The 25,877-nt window shown below is 38.7% G+C and overlaps 1 protein-coding gene across 2 annotated transcripts in view; it reads right to left on the bottom strand.

Annotated features, from left to right (window-relative positions):
* DOK6 (docking protein 6) overlaps positions 1 to 25,877 on the bottom strand; it is a 419,379-nt gene that overhangs the window by 65,667 nt on the left and 327,835 nt on the right. For both annotated transcript variants that reach the window (XM_082641623.1, XM_082641622.1), the window contains exon 7: positions 19,234 to 19,351. In XM_082641623.1, the coding sequence (XP_082497749.1) occupies positions 19,234 to 19,351 (118 nt within the window). The remainder of the gene's footprint in view (positions 1 to 19,233; positions 19,352 to 25,877) is intronic.

Below are 25,877 nucleotides of genomic sequence, written 5' to 3'. Positions count from 1 at the left end.
CATTGAATTTCTTTTTTGTATTATGGATATTTAGACATATTAATAAAATGGAGGTTCTAAATTCCCTACCAAACCAATGCAATATAGCAATGCCAATCAAAAATTTCTAGGAACATGCCCAAACTATACTACTCTTCCTGTGTTAAATACAGACGTTAAAACATAAGTACATGGTTTAAATTCTTAACATAAATTTCTCTCATGTAACCATGCTCCTAAGTTTTAAAATACTGGCTGTGTGAAGTTTGAAGTAGCAAATATTGAGTTAGCATCTGTTATTTATAGGGCAGTGGGGTAAGTGCCAGAACTTCACTGAAGGCCACATCTGGCTTAAATCTACATTAACTCTGCAGTATAATTTTAATGATGCTAATTCCTGATGTTTCTCTTCTTATTCTCCAATCATTATCAAGTCTCCAGATGTGATGCTCTCTGGCAGACAAAAAAGTAAAGGGGAAAGTGTACGAAATACAATTTTTAAACCTAGAACTAGGGATTGGGTACATTTAGTTGAAGAGCCAGAGGTAGAGATGAGGTTAAAAAAACAGAAGTCAGGAAGAAAAATATAAGTGAATTTTCTCCTCTCAAGGTTCTTCTATGTAGTTTATCGTTTGTGAAGTGTAGCTGAATAGGCACATTTCAAGGGAAGTGATATACGGTGAGACACCAGTGAGCCAAATGGTCCTGTGTGTGTACGTGTGTGTGTGTACATGTGTGTATGTATGTATGTATGCGTGTATGTATGTGTGTGTACGTGTGTGTGCAGATGCACATAAATACATGACAACGACAGCTGACCTTCTGTCATGGTTGTATTAACCTTTCCTTGAGTTAATATTATGTACCATGTTTATTCCCTACTGAATCAAATGGAATATATTTTTTCTGTAAAAGTTTGATCCATATAGAACTACATGTTACCTATTATATTTAGAAAATTGCATGGGGAAGCTTGATGGAGAAAAATCAAATATAGAGACCAAGTTTCAGGTTTAATTAACTGTTAAGCTACACTTCACAAACTATAAACTACATAGAAGAACCTTGAGAGGGAAAAAAGTTCACTTATATTAATATTTTTCTTCCTGTCTTCAGTTTTCTGAAATTGAAATTTCAATTTCAGGTTTGAATTAAAGAGAGTGAAGCGATTTGCTTGAATAAGGCCATTGTTAGATTACACTAATCCAATATAATATCTGGAAACTCTGGGCCTTTTAGTAACTACTTTTATGCGTCTAATAGACAACGATTAAATGGCTGACTGTTAACATTTCACACTGAGTTACCTTCAGATTTTTCATTGTGCTATGTCAGGAGAACTTAATTAACAGTCTGCATCTTGTCTTTCATCTCTGGTCCAGCCATCATAAAATCAGTTTAGTAGTAATGGGCTCAAGCAAAGCTGGTCTACCTGAAGAGAGAGGTTGGGGCCTGGTGAAGGAAGTTCTCAGGTTACTCAGGAGTCAGGGTGATGAATCAGCAAGAATTGACCTTGGGTGGGAGGGTGGGCTGTGGACACCTCTTCTACACTGACCTGAATAAAGTCCTTCAGGAATCTTGCAACTCCATGGCCTGAAAAAGTGTCCCATTTCCCTTGGGCTACATGGACTGAGTGATGTAAGGCTTGGGAGAAGGGGTTCATCTCTTTAGGGGGCAATGTCTTGTTTATACTCACAGATGGAAAGAAAAAAACGACTGAAGACTTAAGCCTGACATTTTGCCTGACATTCTTTTTTTCTTGCATTAAAAACATAGGGTTTGGGGTTTCCCGGGTGGTGCAGCGGGGTTAAGAATCCGCCTGCCAATGAAGGGGACACGGGTTTGAGCCCTGGACAGGGAGGACCACACGTCATGGAGCAACTAAGCCCATGAGCCCCAACTACTGAGCCCTCACGCCACAACAACCAAGGCCCGTGTGCCTGGGGCCTGTGCTCCACCACAAGAGAAGCCACCGCAATAAGCCTGCACACAGCAACGAAGAGTAGCCCCCGCTCGCTACAAATAGAGAAAGCCCCAAGGGCAGCAACGAAGATCCAGTGCAGCCAAAAATAAAATACAATAAATAAATTTTAAAAAAATTCTAAAAAGAATGAAATAATACTATGACTCAATTAAAAAAAGAAAACAACTTAGGGTTAGGTTTAGAGTTAGATTTAGTTTTTCTCGAACCTTAGAAGCTAGAAAACCGTTTCTATATATATATATATATATATATATATATATATATATATATATATATATATATATTAACATCTTTATTGGAGTATAATTGATTTAAAATGGAGTGTTAGTTTCTGCTTTATAACAAAGTGAATCAGCTATACATATACATATATGCCCATATCGCCTCCCTTTTGCGTCTCCCTCCCACACTCCCTATCCAACCCCTCTAGGTGGTCACAAAGTACTGAGCTGATCTCCCTGTGCTATGAGGTTGCTACCCACCAGCTATCTATTTTACATTTGGTAGTATATATATGTCCATGCCACTCTCTCACTTTGTCCCAGCTTCCCCTTCACCCTCCCTGTGTCCTCAAGTCTATTCTCTAAGTCTGCGTCTTTATTACTGTCCTGCTCTTAAGTTCTCCATATCCATTTTTTAATAGATTCCATATATATGTGTTAACATACAGTATGTTTTTCTCTTACTGACTTACTTCACTCTGTATGACAGATTCTAGGTCCATCCACCTCACTACAAATACCACAATTTCATTTCTTTATATGGCTGAGTAATATTCCACTGTATATATGTGCCACATCTTCTTTATGCATTCATCTGTCAATGGACACTTGGGTTGCTTCCATGTCCTGACTGTTGTAAACAGAGCTGCAATGAACATTGTGGCACATGACTCTTATTGAATTATGGTTTTCTCAGGGTATATGCCCAGTAGTGGGATTGCTGGGTCATATGGTAGTTCTATTTGTAGTTTTTTAAGGAACCTCCACACTGTTCTCCATAGTGGCTGTATCAATGTACACAATGAACCCACAGTGCAAGAGGGTCCCATTTCTCCACACCCTCTCCAGCATTTGTTGTTTGTAGATTTTTTAATGATGGCCGTTCTGACTGGGGTGAGTTGACACCGCACTGCAGTTTTGATTTGCATTTCTCTAATGATTAGAGATGTTGAGCATCCTTTCATATGTTTGTTGGCAATCTGTATATCTTCTTTGGAGAAATGTCTGTTTAAGTCTTCTGCCCATTTTGGATTGGGTTGTTTGTTTTTTTGATATTGAGCTGCATGAGCTGCTTATAAATTTTGGAGATTAATCCTTTGTCAGTTGCTTCATTGGCAAATATATTCTCCCATTCTGAAGGTTGTCTTTTCGTCTTCTTTATGGTTTCCTTTGCTGTGCAAAAGCTTTTAAGTTTCATTAGGTCCCATGTGTTTATTTTTGTTTTTATTTCCATTTCTCTAGGAGGTGGGTCAAAAGGGATCTTGCTGTGATTTATGTCATAGAGTGTTCTGCCTATGTTTTCCTCTAAGAGTTTTCTAGTGTCTGGCCTTACATTTAGGTTTTTAATCCATTTTGAGTTTATTTCTGTGTATGGTATTAAGGAGTGTTCTAATTTCATTCTTTTACATGTAGCTGTCCAGTTTCCCCAGCACCACTTATTGAAGAGGCTGTCTTTCTCCACTGTATATTATTGCCTCCTTTATCAAAAATAAGGTGACCATATGTATGTGGGTTTATCTCTGGGCTTTCTATCATGTTCTATTGATCTATATTTCTGTTTTTGTGCCAGCATGATACCGTCTTGATTACTGTAGCTTTGTTGTATAGTCTGAAGTCAGCGAGCCTGATTCCTCCAGCTCCATAGACAACCATTTCTTAAAGCGAGATTTTTATAAAGTTCTTAGAACAAAATTCTTCATGCAGAGTGGAAATTCTATAGTAATATTTTAAAGTTATCAACTATAATAAATTGTAGTAGGATATACAAGGGAATCCCCATAATGGTAAGAGCTGATCTTTCAGCTGAAACTATGCAAGCCAGAAGGGAGTGACAGGACATATTTAAAATGGTGAAAGGGAAAAACCTACAACCAAGATTACTCTACCCAGCAGGTATCTCATTCAGATTTGACAGAGAAATTAAAAACTTTACAGACAAGCAAAAGCTAAGAGAATTCAGCAACACCAAACCAGCTTTACAACAAATGCTAAAGGAACTTCCCTAGACAGGAAACACAAGAGAAGGAAAAGACCTACAATAACAAGCCCAAAACAATTAAGAAAATGGTAATAGGAACATACATATTGATAACTACCTTATATGTAAATGGATTAAATGCTCTAACCAAAAGACACAGACTGACTGAATGGATACAAAAATGACACCCGTATATATGTTGTCTACAAGAGACCCACTTCAGACCTAGGGACACATACAGACTGAAAGTGAGGGGATGGAAAAAGATATTCCATGCAAATGGAAATCAAAAGAAAGCTGGAGTAGCAATTCTCATATCAGACAAAATACACTTTAAACAAAGACTATTACAAGAGACAAAGAAGGACACTACATAATGATCACAGGACCAATCCAAGAAGAAAATATAACAATTATAAATATTTCTGCAACCAACATAGGAGCACCTCAATACATAAGGCAAATACTAACAGCCATAAAATGGGAAATCGACAGTAACAAAATCATACTCGGGGACTTTAACACCCCAATTTCACCAATGGACAGATCATACAAAATGAAAATAAATAAGGAAACACAAGCTTAAAATGATACATTAAACAAGATGCACTTAATTGATATTTATAGGGCATTCCATCCAAAAACAACAGAATACACTTTCTTCTCAAGTGATCATGGAACATTCTCCAGGATAGATCATATCTTGGGTCACAAATGAAGCCTTGGTGAATTTAAGAAAATTGAAACCGTATCAAGTATTTTTTCCAAAGAGAATGCTATGAGACTAGATATCAATTACAGGAAAAAATCTGTAAAAAATATAAACACATGGAGGCTAAACAATACACTACTTAATAACCAAGACATCACTGAAGAAATCAAAGAGGAAATCAAAAAATACCTAGAAAAAAATGACAATGAAAACATGACAACCCAAAACCTATGGGATGCAGCAAAAGCAGTTAGAAGAGTTATAGCAAAACAATCCTACCTTAAGAAACAACAAACATCTCAAATAAACAACCTAACCTTACACCTAAAGCAATTAGAGGAAGAAGAACAAAAAAACCCCAAAGTGAGCAGAAGGAAAGATATCATAAAGATCAGATCAGAAATAAAGGAAAAAGAAATGAAGGAAACAATAGCAAAGATCAATAAAACTAAAAGCTGGTTCTCTGAGAACATAAACAAAATTAATAAACCATTAGCCAGACTCATCAAGAAAAAAAGGGAGAAGACTCAAGTCAATAGAATTAAAAATGAAAAAGGAGAAGTAACAACTGACACTGCAGAAATACAAAGGATCATGAGAGATTACTACAAGCAACTCTATGCCAATAAAATGGACAACCTGGAAGAATTGGACAAATTCGTAGAAAAGCACAAACTTCCAAGACCGAACCAGGAAGAAATCGAAAATATAAACAGACCAATCACAAGCACTGAAATTGAAACTGTGATTAAAAATCCTCCAACAAACAAAAGGCCAGGACCAGATGGCTTCACAGGCAAATTCTATCAAGCATTTAGAGAAGAGCTAACACCTATGCTTCTCAAACTCTTCCAAAATATAGCAGAGGGAGGAACACTCCCACACTCATTCTACGAGGCTATCATCACCCTGATACCAAAACCAGACAAGGATGTCCCAAAAAAGGAAACTACCGGCCAGTATCACTGATGAACATAGATGCAAAAACCCTCAACAAAATACTAGCAAACAGAATCCAACAGCACATTAAAAGGATCATACACCATGATTAAGTGGGGTTTATCCCAGGAATGCAAGGATTCTTCAATATATGCAAATCAATTAATGTGATACACCATATTAACAAATTGAAGAATAAACACCTTATGATCATCTTAATAGATGCAGAATAAGCTTTTGACAAAATTCAACACCCATTTATGATAAAAACCCTCGAGAAAATAGGCATAGAGGGAACTTACCTCAACATAATATAGGCCATATATGACAAACCCACAGCCAACATCATCCTCATTTGTGAAAACCTGAAACCATTTCCACTAAGATCAGGAACAAGACAAGTTTGCCCACTCTCACCACTCTTATTCAACATTGTTTTGGAAGTTTTAACCACAGCAGTCAGAGAAAAAAAAGAAATACAAATGGGAAAAGAAGAAGTAAAGCTGTCACTGTTTGCAGATGACATGATATTATACATAGAGAATCCTAAAGATGCTACCAGAAAACTTCTAGAGCTAATCAATGAATTTGGTACAGTTGCAGGATAGAAAGTTAATGCACAGAAATCTCTTGCATTCCTATACACTAATGAAGAAAAAGCTGAAAGTGAAATTAAAGAAACACTCCCATTTACCATTGCAACAAAAAGAATAAAATACCTAGGGATAAACCTACCTAAGGAGAGAAAAGAACTGTATGCATAAAACTATAAGACACTGATGAAAGAAATTAAAGATGATACAACTAGATGGGAGAGATATACCATGTTCTTGGATTGGAAGAATGAACACTGAAAATGATTATATTACCCAAAGCAATCTAGAGATTCAATGCAATCCCTATCAAACTACCACTGGCATTTTTCAGAGAAATAGAACAAAAAATTTCACAATTTGTATGGAAACAAAAAAGTCCCCGAATAGCCAAAGCAATCTTGAGAAAGAAAAATGGAGCTCGAGGAATTAGGCTCCCTGACTTCAGACTATACTACAAAGCTACAGTAATCAAGAAAAAAAAAAAAAGACACTATGGTACTGGCACAAAAACAGAAATATAGATCAATGGAACAGGCTAGAAAGCCCAGAGATAAACCCACGCACATATGGTCACCTTACTTTGAAAAAGGAGGCAAGAATATACAATGGCGAAAAGACAGCCTCTTCAACTCTTCAGTAAGTGGTGCTGGGAAAACTGGACAGCTACATGTAAAAGAATGAAATTAGAACACTCGCTACCACCATACACAAAAATAAAGCCAAAGTGGATTAAAGACCTAAATGTAAGGCCAGACACTAGAAAACTCTTATAGGAAAACATAGGCAGAACACTCTATTACATAAATCACAGCAAATGCCTTTTTTACCCATCTCCTAGAGAAATGGAAATAAAAACAAAAATAAACACATGGGACCTAATGAAACTTAAAATCTTTTGCACCGCAAAGGAAACCATAAACAAGACGAAAAGAAAACCCTCAGAATGGGAGAAAATATTTGCAAATGAAGCAACTGACAGAGGATTTATCTCCAAAATTTACAATTAGCTCATGCAGCTCAATATCAAAGAAGCAAACAACCCAATCCAAAAATGGGCAGAAGACCTAAACAGACATTTCTCCAAAGAAGATATATGGATTGCCAACAAACACATGAAAGGATGCTCAACATCACTAATCATTAGAGAAATGCAAATCAAAACTACAATGAGGGGGAAGGGTAAGCTGTGACAAAGTGAAAGAGCGGCATGGACATATATACACTACCAAACGTAAGGTAGATAGCTAGTGGGAAGCAGCCGCATAGCACAGGGAGATCAGCTCGGTGCCTTGTGACCGCCTGGAGGGGTGGGATAGGGAGGGTGGGAGGGAGACGCAAAAGGGAGGGGATATGGAAACATATGTATATGTATAACTCATTAAATTTGTTATAAGGCAAAAAATTAAAAAAAAAAAAAAAAAACTACAATGAGGTATCATCTCACACCAGTCAGAATGGCCATCATCAAAAAATCTACAAACAATAAATGCTGGAGAGGGTGTGAATAAAAGGGAACCCTCTTGCACTGTTGGTGGGAATGTAAATTGATACATCCACTATGGAGAATAGTATGGAGGTTCCTTAGAAAAGTAAAAATAGAACTACCATATGACCCAGCAATCCCACTACTGGCCATATACCCTGAGAAAACCATAATTCAAAAAGAGTCATGGGCTTCCCTGGTGGCGCACTGGTTGAGAGTCCACCTGCCGATGCAGGGGACATGGGTTCGTGACCCGGTCTGGGAAGATCCCACATGCCGCAGAGCAGCTGGGCCCGTGAGCTATGGCCGCTGAGCCTGCGCATCCGGAGCCTGTGCTCTGCAATGGGAGAGGCCACAACAGTGAGAGGCCTGCATACCACACACACACAAAAAAAACAACAGAGTCATGTACCACAATGTTCACTGCAGCTCTATTTATAATAGCCAGGACATGGAAGCAACCTAAGTGTCCATCGACAGATGAATGGATAAAGAAGATGTGGCACATATATACAATGGAATATTATTCAGCCATAAAAAGAAACAAAATTGAGTTATTTGTAGTGAGGTGGATGGACCTACAGTCTGCCATACATAGTGAAGTAAGTCAGAAAGAGAAAATGAAATACCATATGCTAACACATATATATGGAATCTAAAAAAAAAAAAAATGTTCGTGAAGAACCTAGGGGCAGGATGGGAATAAAGACACAGACCTACTAGAGAATGGACTTGAGGATGGCAAGGGGGAAGGGTAAGCTGGGGCAAAGTGAGAGATTGGCATGGACATATATACATTACCAAATGTAAAATAGATAGCTAGTGGGAAGCAGCCACATAGCACCGGGAGATCAGCTCGGTGCTTGTCACCACTTAGAGGGCTGGGATAGGGAGCGTGGGAGGGAGGGAGATGCAAGAGGGAAGAGATGTAGGGTTATATGTATATGTATAGTTGATTCACTGTATTATAAAGCAGAAACTAACACACCATTGTAAAGCAATTATATTCAAATAAAGATGTTAAAAAAATTTTAGTAGGATAGCATGCTTCCCTTTGTCTAGAAAAGAAACTTCTTACTGCAAATTTAATATTGACAATGGTTAGTAATTATGGAATCTTTATACCTTATGTGGACGATCTCATTTAATCACTGTGACAGGTACCATTATCCTTGTTTTAGAGATCAAGAATATGAGGCTTAGAAAGATTAAGTAAACAGCCCAAAGTCACACAACTTAGCAGTGGTAAAGTTAATATTCAAACTCAGGTTTACTTAACTCTGAAACTCCAGATTTTAACCTCTGCAGATAGAGCCTCTTCACAATGACTGAGGCACCCAAATTTAGCAGAGCCATGGGGATAAAAAATCATTCAAAATTGCTACCTCAGATCATCCAAAGAGAAAATTAATAAGGAAACACAAGCTTTGAATGACACAACAGACCAGATAGATTTAATTGATATTTATGGGACATTCCATCCAAAAACAGCAGATTACACTTTCTTCTCAATTGTGCATGGAACATTCTCCAGGATGGATCACATCTTGCATCACAAATCAAGCCTCAGTGAATTTAGGAAAATTGAAATCATATCAAGCATCTTTTCTGACCACAACACTATGAGACTGGAAATCAATTACAGGGGAAAAAACGTAAAAAACACAGATAGATGGAGGGTAAACAATACATTACTAAATAACCAAGAGATCACTGAAGAAATCAAAGAGGAAATCAAAAAATACCTAGAGACAAATGACAATGAAAACACGACAATCCAAAACCTATCGGATGCAGCAAAAGCAGTTCTAAGAGGGCAGTTTATAGCAATACAATCCTACCTCAAGAAACAACAAACATCTCAAATAAACAATCTAACCTTACATCTAAAAGGAGTGGAGAAAGAAGAACAAACAAAACCAAAAGTTAGCAGAAGGAAAGAAATCATAAAGATCAGAGCAGAAATAAGTGAAATAGAAACAAAGAAAACAAGAGCAAAGATCAATGGAATTAAAAGCTGGTTCTTTGAAAAGATAAAATTGATAAACCATTAGCCAGACTCATTAAGAAAAAGAGGGAGAGGACTCAAATCAGTAAAATTGGAAATGAAAAAGGAGAAGTTACAACAGACACCGCCAAAATAAAAGGCATCCTAAGAGACTACTACAAGCAAGTCTATGCCAATAAAATGGACAACCTGGAAGAAATGGACAAATTCTTAGAAAGGTATAACCTTCCAAGACTGAACCAGGAAGAAATAGAAAATGTGAACAGACCAATCACAAGTAACGAAACTGAAACTGTGATTAAAAATCTTCCAACAAACAAAAGTCCAGGACCAGATGGTTTCACAGGTGAATTGTATCAAACATTTAGAGAAGAGCTAACACCCATCCTTCTCAAACTCTTCCAAAAATTGCAAAGGAAGGAACACTCCGAAACTCATTCTATGAGGCCACCATCACCCTGATACCAAAACCAGACAAAGATATTACAAAAAAAGAAAATTACACACCAATATCACTGATGAATATAGTTGCAAAAATCCTCAACAAAATACGAGCAAACAGAATCCAACAGCACATTAAAAGGATCATACACCATGATCAAGTGGGATTTATTCCAGGAATGCAAGGATTCTTCAATATATGCAAATCAATCAATGTGATACACCATATTAACAAATTGAAGAAGAAAAACCATATGATCATCTCAATAGATGCAGAAAAAGCTTTTGACAAAATTCAACACCCATTTATGATAAAACCTCTCCAGAAAGTGGGCATACAGGGACACCTACCTCAAAATAATAAAGGCCACATACAAGAAACCCACAGCAAATATCATTCTCAATGGTGAAAAACTGAAAGCATTTCCTCTAAGATCAGGAACAAGACAAGGATGTCCACTCTCACCACTATTATTCAACACAGTTTTGGATGTCCTAGCCATGGCAATCAGAGAAGAGAAATAATAAAAGGAATACAAATAGGAAAAGAAGAAACAAAACTGTCACTGTTTGCAGATGACCTGATACTATACATAGAGAATCCTAAAGATGTCACCAGAAAACTACTAGAGCTAATCAATGAATTTGGTAAAGTTGCAGGATACAAAGTTAATGCACAGAAATCTCTTGTATTCCTATATACTAACAATGAAAAATCTGAAAGAGAAATTAAGGAAACACTCCCATTTACCACTGCAACAAAGAGAATAAAATACCTAGGAATAAACCTATGTGAGGAGACAAAAGACATGTATGCAGAACACTATATGACACTGATGAAAGAAAGTAAAAATGATACAAACAGATGGAGAGATATACCATGTTCTTGTATTGGAAGAATCAACATTGTGAAAATGACTATACTACCCAAGGCAATCTACAGATTCAATGCAATCCCTATCAAAACTGCTAACAGCATTTTTCACAGAGGTAGAACAAAAAATTTCACAATTTGTATGGAAACATAAAAGACCCCGAGTAGCCAAAGCAATGTTGAGAAAGAAAAACAGAGCTGGAGGAATCAGGCTCCCTGACGTCAGACTATACTACAAAGCTACAGTAATCAAGACAATATGGTACTGGCACATAAAAAGAAATATAGATCAATGGAACAGGATAGAAAGCCCCGAGATAAACCCACACACCTATGGTCAACTGATCTATGACAAAGGAGGCAAGGATAAACAGTGGAGAAAAGACATTCTCTTCAATAAGTGGTGCTGGCAGAACTGGACAGCTACATGTAAAAGAATGAAATTAGAACACTCCCTAACACCATATACAAAAATAAACTCAAAAGGGATTAGAGACCTAGATGTAAGTCTAGACACTATAAAACTCTTAGAGGAAAACATAGGAAGAACACTCTTTGACATAAATCACAGCAAGATCTTTTTTGATCCACCTCCTAGAGTAATGGAAATAAAAACAAAAATTAACAAATGGGACCTAACGAAACTTAAAAGCTTTTGCAAAGCAAAAGAAACTACTAAGAAGACGAGAAGACAACCCTCAGAATGGGAGAAAATATTTGCAAATGAATCAACAGACAAAGGATTAATCTTCAAAATAGATAAACAGCTCATGCAGCTCAGTATTAAAAAATCAAGCATCCCAATCCAGAAATGGGCAGAAGACCTAAATAGACATTTCTCCAAAGAAGATTTACAGATGGCCAAAAAGCACATGAAAAGCTGTTCAACATCACTAATTATTAGAGAAATGCAAATCAAAACTACAATGAGGTATCACCTCACACCAGTTAGAATGGGCTTCATCAGAAAATCTACAAACAACAAATGCTGGAGAGGGTGTGGAGAAAAGGGAAACCTCTTGCACTGTTGCTGGGAATGTAAATTGACACAGCCACCGTGGAGAACAGTATGGAGGTTCCTTAAAAATCTAAAAGTAGAATGACTATATGACCCAGAAGTCCCACTCCTGCGCATATACTCAGAGAAAACCATAATTCAAAAAGACACATGCACCCCAATGTTCATTGCAGCACTATTTACAATAGCCGGGTCATGAAGGCAACCTAAATACCCATCGACAGACGTTGGATAAAGAAGATGTGGTACATATATACAATGGAATATTACTCAGCCATAAAAAGGAACGAAATTGAGTCATTTGCAGAGACGTTGATGAATCTAGAGACTGTCATATAGAGTGAAGTAAGTCAGAAAGAGAAAAACAGATATCGTATATTAACGCATATATGTGGAACCTAGAAAAATGGTACAGATGAACTGGTTTGCAGGGCAGAAGTTGAGACTCAGACGTAGAGAACAAACGTATGGACACCAAGGGGGGAAAGCGGCAGGGGGTGGTGGTGGCGGTGTGATGAATTGGGAGATTGGGATTGACATGTATACACTGATGTGAATAAAATGGATGACTAATAACCTGCTGTGTAAAAAAATAAAATTTAAAAATTAAAAAAAAAAGGAAAAAGAAAATGTAGATTCACCATAAAAAAAAGTTGCTACCTCAGAACCTAGTAGAAGAAACAGGTTTATAAACAAATAGATTGATATATTAAAGCTATACCTAAATGTCTGGGAGCTTGTAAGAGGGAGTGCTGGATGATAACTGTGGGGTATAAGGGACATTTCACAGTGAGAATATTTGGAGCATTTTTTTGTTGTCTATCTTGGGGAAGCAACTGTTTCATTCCTCTCTGAAAACTGATATCCAGGGAGGCACTTTCTGCTCTGACTTACCCTTCGTAAGGTAAGGATATGCAGTACATGTTCACAGAGAAGGTCTGATCGACACAAAGTGTTGATTCTAAAAACCGGCTCATATTTTAAGGTTTGTTGCCAAATCGCCAGAAGGCAGGGTCGGGCCTTATGGAGAACGTGGGATGTATTGGCTGCTGTGGACCCACAGTGACTGATTCACCTGACAACACGTAGATCAAATCCTGGGAAGATGGGAGCGTGAACACGTGCAAGCTCCTTTTTACCCCCGGTGCAAATTTCTCTCTGTGTGTGTGTTACTTGCTACAGGAGGCTTTTATTAACTTTGCAATTTGGAAAACATCATATCATGAAAATTTAAACAGAAGATCTCAATGGAAGCAATTTAAAAACCATGTGAACTTGAAATTAAACAGGCCGTAAAGAAGGACAAAGGGTCAGAGCTGAGCAGAGAGTAAATCCTCTGATTTCCCTCCCTCGTCTCCGCCAGAACTCCATTTACCGTTTTCCAAAGGTTATCTCTAATCCTAATTGCCTGTTTGCATCCTGTCTTTCTGAGAAATTAGAGCAGCAGATGCCCTTTCGGTGAACATAACATGCCTTCTGTGTAATCAGGTTGGCTGCTGTGCTGACACAGGGGGTCTGGAGCTAATTACTGATGTACCACGGGTGGAGGGAGCAGACAGTTCAGAGCTGGCGTTTGAATATTAATCAGCTTAATGAAAGCAGAACTCCAAAAGTTGTCACCTTTACAAACGGCATCCCCAATTGTCCTTAATTCCAAGAGCGAAGATGTTCAGGCTGTTCAAAAACGAGTCCCAGCCTATCTATGTAGATTTGTGTAAAAAATAGTAATTAAATGTATCAGGGAAAGCTTAAGGATAACACACAGTCTCATAAGGCGGCACATGGGGATCATTTCCAGCTCACATTCTCGATGCCCCCTTCTCATCATTGTAGCTTGTGGAAGAGCAAATCCCGGATGGAAGCATCAGGTGGAGAGGCAGAAACCCAGCATCTCACAGTATCTCCTGTGCTACCAAAGGAAAGACCAGCAGCAGGAAGCGTCTGTGTTCAGTAACAACGATCCTAAAGCAAGGAACAGACGCGCCAACAAAGGCCTGAGCCTGTGCACCGAGAAGGGCTGCTGGGACCGTGGAGTGGACGTGGTTCCTTTCGCGACACTGGTTGAGAGCTGTCCTCAGAGAGAAGAGTGGTCGCGACACCATCCCCTACTTGTATCCTTTATAACACATTTTCTAATACATTTTTTAGTTCATTGAAGACTCACAAGTGCCTCCCGTGAGCGAGCTTTGGTACCACCCATGGTCTTTACTAGTTTGATGTGTCGTCTTTAATAAATGCTCTTGTCACCTTCACAAATCCCACTTTAAAGACCCTGCTCTATAGTCCATCATCTAAATAAGTAGAATGGCAATTAAAAGTCAAGGTGAGAGCCTTAAGTAAGAACAACTCTGACCTCCTTACTGTAAGCAGCTCCTTTGCCCCTTTTCTGTTTCTTCATCCCTGTTTTCCTTAGACCTTAGTTGTAAAGATGAGATCATCAGGCAACATTTAACATAGTTCCTGGTTTCTGCTTTTCTAAATATACACAACACTTTACCTAACCTGTTAGTTCCTTTCCTGGATGAGAACAAATAAGAATGAAGAATTAAGTAGTTAAAGAATGACTGACTCTCTACCCCTAGCTTCTTCCCCTTAGAAAATTTGCAGGCGGACCCTGCGGGGGCACGTAAACCCCGTGGGCAAGACACGTCCCAAGGAAGATGGGGAGGAGTCAGCAGGCCTGCACACAGCGGAAAAATGATGAAGAATCTGACCTCCTGCCTTAATGATTAACTGAGATGGTTTCCCCTTTTTCCCTTTAAAAGCTGTCATGGCTGAGCAGAATCTTGGGAACTGGTCTCTGGACATGAGTCCACCATCTCCCCAGATTGCCGGCTTTTCTGAATAAAGTCCATCCTTTTCTACCAAATCTTGCCTCTTGATTTATTGGCTGTTGAGTGGTCTTTTTCTTTCTTTTCTTTCTTTCTTCCTTCTTTTCTTTTTCTCTTTCTTTCTCTTCTTTCCTTCTTTCCCCTTCCTCCCGCCCTTCCTCTCTCTCTCCCCCCTTCTTTCTTTCTGTCTTCTGCTTTTTTTGAGCGTTCCTCATCCTCCCAACACATTTTCTGATGAAGGCCTTAGAACTAAAATCACAGTTCTATCACTAGTAAAACAAATGATGTGTTTTGAGCATTCACTTTTGAGTCAAGAGTTCAAGATCATGTTTCCTTCCCTTTAACGGTTTATGTTTCCCTGAGTCTAGAGATAATATCTCTAGAATGTGTTGTGACACAAATGTTTTTCACAAATGCAGAAGTTAGAGAAACATAAATAAAAAATTACGTTCTGATACAAATCAATCATTCCGATTACCTGGTAAAAATCGAGAAAAGGAAAAGTCTTTTTTAACGACTTCTCCAGGAAGAGGTGACATAACCCATCACAGCCATTTAGGGATAGAGATTTTAAACAGCAGCTGCCTCGTACTTAGCTAGTGTATACTTATTAAAGAGGAATCATTCTGTTTTTCAAATTTTTTGACTCCAGAGAGCTAGAGCACACCGGGGAAACCATAACAGCTCATACTTTCAGAGCGCTGTTCTGGGAGTACCATGGAGAAATCTGATATTGCACCTTTCTTCCAAACATTAGAGCAAACAACACAGGATGTCAGTATTGATATGTCAATCTTCTACAGTGTATATTGCCTCTATGGTTATAGACTGGATGACAGAGTGAATACAGTAAAACCAAGTAAAGTGCAGTTTTGAGGGTGACCGGCAATTGAACTTATAGGAAGTCTTTATATGTAATGGATTTGTTTTCACACCCGGAATTTTTTTCTGTTCCAGTACATGTGCTGCTTATTAATGAATTCCAATCTATTAAACTTTAAGCATATAAAACTTCCCCCCCCTTTACCTTCTGAATGAAAGCCTGTTGAATTTAATTCATATTGATCTCAGCTTCACAGTTAGAATGTTAACAGTATGGTGAAAATATTCTAACGACGGATTTTTATTCCTCAATGCTACCTGCAGTTTACTTGATGATATATCACCCACCAACGCCAAGGTTTTCCTTTGACTCTGGAAGATCAATGATGATAGTTGCTTGACTATGTTCTCCTCTTTGTAAAGAAGAGGTGATGCCACTTCAAGGAGCACAACTGAGGGAGTGAGATGCAAAATAACCACACTTTTAAATGCAGTTTAGTGAAAAAAATGCACCTGTGCATGAAGGGGTGATGAGGTTGTTTCTATTTTGATTTTTCTTGATTCAGTAGTTTTATTCCGCCCTAATTCCATGAGGGCAGAGCCTGAGGAGGTTACACCCCAGTAAAAACCATGGTCAAAGGCTGTGCCCCTCCACCTCTCTCAGCACAACAAAAGGAGAACAAAATAAATCATTGTCAAAGTGTCACTAACAAATTTGTATCTATATTGACCTATATATTATCTACCTACCTACAATCTATTTATCTATCTTTGTCTCTCTATATGATATAACCATAATATGAGGGGTATATAAAATGGCAAAATGTGTTTCTCTAAGAAGTATGCAACACAAAAATAAATTCACAGTATAGTGAAATGTACTCTACATTGAGTATTTTCTATACTTATCTGACTTACAGTAATTACCTTAATCAATGCATATTTTTTTGTTACATAAAAACAACAACTAACGACCAAAGAAGAATGCGACATTGAGATTGAAGGGGTTCGGAATGAGCCTCCCCAAAATGTGCCACTTTGGCGTGTGGGTTATTTTGAGCTGAAGACAATCAAGGTCCAAAAGACTAAGGAAGAGCTTTTAACCTCTCACTTAATTGCCTGAAAGAATTTAGACAGGGGGCCTGGCTCAGACACAGAGATAACTTTATCTGAATGACCGATCAGTGTGGCAGGGCAAACAGTTAATTACCAAACATCTGCTCTTCTTATCGTCCTGTGACTCACCTTCCTTCCCATGGAAGTCCCAGGTCCCTGTCCCTTCCCTTAGCTCAGGATGCCATATAAGCCTCAGTTGCCAGACTTGCCTTTGGCTCTCATGGGACTCCCGTATATGTAACAAATTTTTTTTCCTCCTGTTAATCTAATGTCAATTTAATTATTAGACCAGCCAAAGAAGCTGGAAGGTTAGAAGGTAAATTTTACCTTGCCAACAAGATGATATAAATAAACAGTTCATCGTAATCAATAAGGCATTTGAAACCCTTAACTAGAAATTAATATTTGTGACATAAATCATAGAGAATTCTAATTAGTTATTGATTCTATTTTATTGTGTGAATCAATACTGTCCTCCAACAAGTCTCTGGCAATGTTTTCAGAAATTTAATGCATTCTGGTATTTTTTGTTGGGTGCTTATGACATTATTTCTAAAGTTATCAGTCTAAATCTTAATGCTACCTTCGAAGAAAAGTTTTCTGTATGTTACCATGAAAACCACAGTCTTTTATTTGCTGGGATTACAAACTGACACCTTGTCAGAACCCAAAGTTTTCAGTACAGTGGTTCCAACATATTTCCAATTTATTTGTATTAACATCTCGCTTTCTTTTTGTTTAGAAATTTAACTGTTTTATTCTCTTATTCAAATATTCCACAGTTTTAGTTTTCTTCTATTGAATATCAATATTTACATATATATGTTTATGTTTAAATAAAAACAACCTTGCGTTAAAGGCATATTTTCTAATTTTTCTAATCCCTGGAACAAGCAAGATTAGCTTCATAAGATCATGACTGGGGTGATTTTAGTGTGTGGTTACTGGCATTTGTGGACAGAAAAAACAGAATGGAAGCACGTCTCCTCTGACAAATGAAACTGTCGAAGCAGTTCCCCTCCTTTTCTCAATCCTCTAATCCTTGTGCCATTAAAGATTTTCTCATACAAATAAGTAATACAAAAAGATAAGGACCTATTAAATACAGGTAGTCAAGTTGGTGATAAGAGGGTTCATTTAAAATATAAAATGCAATTATCTTCTGTAAGTGACGAACATGGTTCTGACTGCTTGTCCTTGCAGAATGTATCTTTCATCATTCATTCCCACTCATCAAATCCCATTATTCTAGGTTTGAAACTCTGGCAAGCAAATACTGCTTTAAAAATACACTATTTCAGTTTGCTTGTTACAGAAATTTTTTTTTTGTCAAAACATTTAGTGTTGTTAATATGAGCAAAAGTTAATGTATGAAAAGAAAAATATTCTGAAAGGTTATGATGGCCATTCCTTCACCAGATATTTATTGGGTACCTAGTATGTTCAAGCCTATTATGCTCGAACAAGGTTTGATGAGTGTTTTCAGCTGTGTCTTTTTAGCCTTATTTTTCTTAGTTCCTGCTTCCTCCTGTCTTGGTCAGCTGTTAGTTTCTTGCAGCTGAATATTTTATCTGAAGGTTAAGTTTATGAATTTAGGACAAAAGGGAAAAAATAGGAGGAGAACCACGGAAACTGAGTTCTGCTGCTGTTGGTCAAATACCTGCTCCCTGTTCCTCCGATTCATCTGCTAAGCAGTCAGTCAACGCTTCATCATTAGGAAAAATACAGAAGCAACAATACTTACACTTGTCTCCTTCTGCTCTGCACCCGCCCGTATGGTTTCTATGTCAAGGCTTTGGCTAAACCTTAAAACTGTGAGTAGGTTCATGCAGCATTTCATCACAGAGCTGGAAGTCAGCCTCCTGAACTGATATTCAATCCTATTACGGCAACAAGATGCTAAGCAAGAAATCCTTTGTAAAACACAGCATGAAACAGACCCTGGTATTAGCTACTTTTAGCTTCTGATAATATGTTTTGCATAATGTTTTAGTCAAATTCCTGGGCCAAAGCGGGTCCTCAGCCCTTGGTGATCTTTGGGATAATTTTTACCATGAGTCTATGAAATGATACCTTTAGCAAAGCCACGGTAAATCTCAGAGCTCCCGCTGTGGCCAGTGACAGCTGGTAAATGGAAATGGAGGAAAAGCAAGTAATGCAAATACAAAGCAATTAGCATGGCTCGTGGCCCACCTGTAGGAAGCTGAAGGAGGCGCTTTACGGTTACTTGCCTTGCAAACTGTAGATTTCTCCAACGCTGTTCTGCCGAGTGATGTGATGCCAGTATGCACTGCGCGGGAGAGAGATTGATTTGGATAACGTCACTGGTTCAGTCAAGCTTGTCTGAAGCTAAAAGAAAAAGATAATGTGTGTTAGGCTTTGTTTAAAATATTAAACTGAAATGTGTTCTTTTAAAAGTTCAGCGTTAAACGTGGGTGACATATGATAGACTCTGTTACAGATTGCTGCATTACCTGCTGTTTCAAGACACCATTTTGGTTTTTTTGGAGGGGGGTGCATGGTGCACCGTGTGGCTTTCAGGATCTTAGTTCTCCGACCAGGGATTGAACCTGGGGCCACTGAAATGAAAGCACTGAATACTAACCACTGGACTGCCAGGGAACTCCCAAGATATCATTTTAAAAAAAAGGAAAATCATGACTTAAAAAATATGAAATGAACACTTGTAAACAATTAATCTCACTCATTAATTAAGGGAACAAAAAGATGGTAGACTGATTCCAAGGAGAATTCAAAGGGCTTATAGCTGGCCGGGAACGCTGGTAAATAGCCACAGCAGTAATCAATTACATTCCATCAGACAAGTTTATTTGCATTTCTAGAAGCAAGAATTACCTGCATTATTGATACTATCGGCTTTCTACAATTTATTGAATTGTAAAATAACTCAAAAAACGGAGGTGTAAGCCCTTTCCGAAACAGATACCCCCAAATGGTGCCAAGCACAAGATACCATTTCTTTTTCACCCATTTCATTGTCTGTTGGGCTGCACCTCACAAGCCTACAAGCCCTGTGTTTGCCCAGCTTCAAGACCGAAGAAAGAGCCCGGAGCTGGCAACAGAGACATCAGTGGTTTAATGGATGGGGGAGCTTACATGTCTGAAGCAAGGTCCTGGAGTGACACTGTACCGTGTACTGGCGCAAGGCAGACAGGATACGGCAGGCAGGATGCGGCAGGACATGGCGGCAGTCTTTGCTGGCGGAGGGGGATTGCCAGTTATATGGGGATTGCCAATTATATGGGGATTGACGTCAGGTGGACTCATTAGTTACCAGGGAAACCAGCGGAGGGCATGCACCTCCCGGCCCCTTTGATAAGAACAATCACCAGCTGGGACCTGGGGCAAGTACGCAGGAAGGTCAGTCGTATGCATAGGGTGTAGGTGAAGCAGGCCCTGGTTGGGCAGCGGATGGACAGAGAGCAGGAGAGCAGCCATCCTGAGTGGCCTGAACATACAGCGTCTTACAGTTTTTCCTGACACCTGCTCCCACCCTCACCCAATGGCTTTTTCCTTGCTCCTGCAATAGGAGTTTGTACATATTAGAAAAAGTGTTTTCCCTGAGAAGTTCTGTGATAAAACTGTGGTATATTTTCTTATTTGAAAGATAAACTGTAAGGTTAGCTACAGAGATCCACACAATATCCCATCAGGTGATGCTCAGACACATGATTAGTTCAAACAGAATAATACTTTACATTGCATTTTCAAGAAAGACATTCATTTTTACTGATTCACACTGTTTTTAAAAAATATCCAGAAATGGTTTTGTTTGGCCTTTGTGCACATTTCTCTGATGTAATCTGAGCAAACGTGCACTTTCTGACAGTGGGCAATCCTCTAATTAATAACATCTCACATTTCCCCTTTATTTAATACCTGACTCTTGGCAAAACTGGGAGCTGTAAGGGTCACTTTGGTCAAACCTAGCCTTCGAATCCCATTTGTTCCCTGGGGTGGACGCTGCCCCAAGGCGCTCTCCCAACTGCCAACAGTTCTCATATGTCTGTATCCAGTGGCACTACCCTTCGAAGAAGGCGCTGTCCGGAGTGCCTGGTATGATATAACAGGCCCTTTAAAGCCATTTAAAACTAGGAGGCTTTTAACTTTTTTTTTTTTTAAAGCAACACCCATTTATTAGAAGTCCAGTCATGGTGAGGCTGAGCTCTCCACTCGGGGTATCACAAGGTTAAAATCAAGGTGTCGGCTGGGCTGTATTCCTTTCTGGAGCTCAGGGGCCTCTTTCAAGCTCACATCGTTGTTGGAAGAATTCAGCTCCTTGTGGCTGTAGAACAGAGACACCCCTATTCTTGCTGGCTATTGGCGGAGGCCACTCCCAGCAACTGGAAGGCACCCATAGATCCTTGCCATCAGGCCCCCTCCACATGCCCTCTCATGCTTCACATCTCTCATTTCTCTGTCTCCAACCTTTAGACTCAGATTTAAGGGGTTCATGTGATTAGATCAGGCCTACCCAGATAATCTATTTTAAAGTCAACTAATTTGGGACCTTAATTACACTTGCAAAATCCCTTTACAGCAGCACCTAAATTAGAGTTTGATTGAATAATTGGGCCCAGGCATCTTTGGAGCTGTTTTATTGATAGATTTCTTCCTTTCACAGGGGGATATAGGCTGGAGGGATATGGTGAGAAGATACAGTCTGGTGGAGAAAGACGCAAGCTAGGGCACATTCAGGTGGGAGGGGATGCAAGCTGGGAGGGATACAGGCGGAGGCTTTTAAATTTTAACAGAAGGTCAAACCATTGGGCTTGAACGTATTTATTGGATTTCACTTTTTTAGTAGTGAGGCATTTCCAGAACTGCTATGTCTTGCCACAAAAGTGTCCAGCTTGGTGTATTTAAAAGTCTGGCCCTGTTGGGCTTCCCTGGTGGCGCAGTGGTTGAGAGTCCGCCTGACGATGCAGGGGACACGGGTTCATGCCTCGGTCCGGGAAGATCCCACATGCCGCGGAGCGGCTGGGCCCGTGAGCCATGGCCGCTGAGCCTGCGCGTCCAGAGCCTGTGCTCCGCCACGGGAGAGGCCACAACAGGGAGAGGCCCGCGTACCGCAAAAAAAAAAAAAAAAAAAAAAATCCTAACTCCAGAACCTCCGATAGAAAACAGCTCTCTTGACTTCTGAGTCCACTGCTCTTTAGACTCCAATGCTGATCTCTCCTGGGAAGATGAGCTTCCTCCCCACATACGACAACATGTGACAACACAGCCTTGCACTTTGACAGAACCTGTGCCGCCAAGAAGCAGCAGGAAGGGCCTGACAACCGATATAATTTTTGTGAACATACAGGCTACCAGCACCTCTTCTCGCTTTTACCACAAACGTTATCCAGGTTATGCTACTGCCTTTTGCAATTTCCCTTTGCTGTTTTGGGACTCTGCTGGCCCTTGTGATAAACCTTAATGCTAATTTGTGTTCACCTACATAAAATTCATACGTATTAAAAAAATCGTTAAAAAAAATCAATTCTGGGGAATTCCCTGGTGGTCCAGTGGTTAGGACTCTGCACTTTCACTGCTGAGGGCCCCGGTTCGATCCCTGGTCAGGGAACTAAGATCCCACAAGCTGCGCGGTGCGGCCAAAAAAAAGAAAAAAAGTATTGAAAAAAATAATAAAAAAATCAATTTTCCTTTTGCTCTGTCTCTCCCTAATTATTGCCTAGAATTTAAAAAATCATTTGAGCACTCGAGACACAAATCTATGTAATTGGGAGAGGAAAAATTCAGCATTTATAGATTAGCATTTATGAGTCATTCTCTATGGGCCTGGCTCTGTGCAAACTGGTTTCATAGGTTATCCCATTTAATATCCACATAAATTGTCAACACATATGCCATCTGAACTTTACAGACAAGGAAAACGAGGCTCAGAGGTGTCATGTGATTTGTTCACGCTGCCATCGCCAGTGGGTAATGTTTCTGAGGCTCGGAGCCCATGACTCACTGTAAAATAAATGATTGGAACCCTCTTATTCAAAGAGCAGGTTAGGTGAGAATTACACCAACTGGGTCTATTCCACTGGATCAAGGCCGGAATGCGAGTGCCTCTTTGCTATGTTCAAAACAGAACACCACAATTTGTGTGGCAAAATCACGGAGTTAACTCCATGGGCTTTGCTGTCAGCGACCTGTTCTCAAATATCAACCCCACAGCTGCCTAGCCTTCTGACTTCAGGAAAGGTACTTAAACTTTTTTTTTTAAGATTCAATTTTTCCTTATCTCTAAAGTTAATATAATGTGCCTTAAGTGTTGTTATAAATATTTTATAAGATGATGCTTTTAGAGTGAAAAGCACAATGCTCGTCATGCCTGAAGTGCTCAGTAAAGACAGCTGCACCTTTACTGCTTCCACTGCACAGAGAGGTGGCTTAGACCAGTGGCGTCCAAGTCTCCACGTGGTCAAGATGTGGAGAGTTGTCCAAAATGAGCTATCAAAGGAATGACGAAGGAGGCAGAGGCATCTACTTGGATCTAAGTCTAAAAGCTTAATAGAAGTAAAAAACCTCTAGTAATGTGAGTCAGGAATAGGTGGTCAGTATGGGCAGGTGGGAGGAGTGGAAGACAGAGGGGAGACAGGTGAGCAGAGTGTGCGTGTGTTTGCACATACGTGTACTATCAGCTGGGAAGAGACAGACAGCTTTTCTGTATGAAGAGAGTTAAAGAATGCCTCATACGGGTGGATGCATCAACATGGGCCCTGGTTTGTCTGAGACAAGAGAAAATGGGCCGGGAAACATACTGTAGGTAAGAAGCACTGCAAAAATACAGGTGGTTGGGAAATATGTTAATGTGACATGTATGTCAGTGTAAGAAAAAACAGTGCTGCTTAATAAGGAAATGCTCAACACCAGTGCACTCCTGGTCGAGAACATTTAGTTTTACTTGTTCTTGGAAAACAGCTCATGAAACTTGAAAACTGTATGGAAACAGAAGCCCAGGAGAGCGTTAGCCAGCCAAGCTTGGATTGGCACTGTTTGGATTTGTTCAAACAGTCCTCTGAAGTTGGAAGGTTTATGGACAAGTGGCTTCTCACAGACTTGACTTAATTTTCAATAGGGGACACCTTACACTTAATCTTCCATTTTATTCAAGATAAATGGAAAAAAAAAAGAAGATATCTTGCTGAGTTTGTATCAGACTAACAAATAAAATGTAGTTCATATAGTCATGTAGTGGAAGTTGCTAGGTGACATTTAAAATTGGACTGTGTAGAATATTATTTTCATTAACTTGAAACAGAACGGATGTCATTATTATATATGTTAAACCATGTATTGACCAAAATACTTTCATAGAGTGTGAAAAAAGCTGGATTTTGGAATAACATCAGAAATTATTACAAACATCTACATAAATACTTTGAGTATTAAGTACAGGTATATTCTTACCTGTACTCAGTAATGATTTTAAGAATATATATTCTCTATCAATCATTCATCTGTCTATCATCTGTAAGCAGATACATTTACAGAGACACCCATTGAATATAAGGAACATGAAGAATACATATTAAAGCATTAAATTTCATAAATAAAATTTTTGCTGTCATTTGATTTTGAAATATATAAATATCTAGAGGCTATAATAAGGTTATGTAATTAATTTCCAATGTCTGCATATAATAAAATCTGGGATGAACTTTAGTGGTGGTTATACAATTTTACCCATTTAAAATGAAAGGTTTTTCTTTTGCCATTTTATGAATTAGCTAATAATTATTGACCTTTTACTAAAGACCAGGTGGCATTCTAACACTCTGAAGTAGATATTATTGATCCTTCTTCCTCTTTTAAGAAGAGGTAGCTAAGGCACAGAGGAGGTAAGCGACTCGCAGGAGGTCACACAGCTCTGCTCGTCTTTCCCTAGAGTCTACCTGGTTACCCACCATGCCATGCTGCTTCCATGTAATGTGTATGCATTCACTGAATACATCCCAGAATGTGAACTATGTTCACATTCTTTGAAAGCATCCTTAATTATCTTCCCATGCAATGCTTACATCAATTTCTTAGATTTTAGTTTGACCACTATTGGCCTAAGTGTCTCCCTATTTTACAGCACTATGCCAAAGAAGAGTCAGTCTGATTCTTTGGGTTGTATGTGTGTATGTCATATATGTTTTTATGCTGAGTCATCTTGATTGACTTTTGACATCTGTTTTGGTTTTTTTTTAAGGAAATTATTCTTGTAATTGCCAAGAGAAGATTGTATGACCCTCAATAAATAAGATTACCACAGTTTAAAAATAAATTTTTTTGTAATTTCCTTACTATTGTTCCATTCTAGCAGTACAAACAAAAGAAACAAAATTGTATTTTTTAAACATAGAAGTTGAAATTTTTAGTGTTAGGCACTCGTTTTCCTTATACATTATCAATTCTAATCAAGTTGATTAAATATTATACATAAATATTATATATTGATATAATGCTTTTTTTGAAGTGACATCTAGAGTATCCACAAAAAATTTTAAGGGAAAAAACATATATAAATAAAATATTTACTATTACACTGTCTCAGCACCATGTATTAGAAAAATTACACATTGCCTTCTTGTCATTTCCATCTCATTTGTGTATTCATTGCAGACAGAAATGTATATTTTCTTTGTTTTTGTGTGTTTGTTTAGAGACGAAATTTCCTTTAGTGTTCTGAAACATTAGGAACACAGGCCCACTTTAGTTATCAACTATAATAATTTGTTCTAATTGAGTGAGCTTGTGTTAGTTTAATCAGTGTCTGTCAGTCAGTAAAAGAAAATTTCACAAAAATGCTAATGGCATTTCCCAGCAGGGAACTGGTCATTGTCAGTAATAATAAAGGCTCTTGTTTTTT

The sequence above is a fragment of the Mesoplodon mirus genome, assembly GCF_964341445.2.
Source record: "Mesoplodon mirus genome assembly, chromosome: 13".
Classification (NCBI taxonomy): domain Eukaryota; kingdom Metazoa; phylum Chordata; class Mammalia; order Artiodactyla; family Ziphiidae; genus Mesoplodon; species Mesoplodon mirus.
Note: the sequence above shows the minus strand (reverse complement) of the source record. Positions and strands in the feature narration are given on the sequence as shown.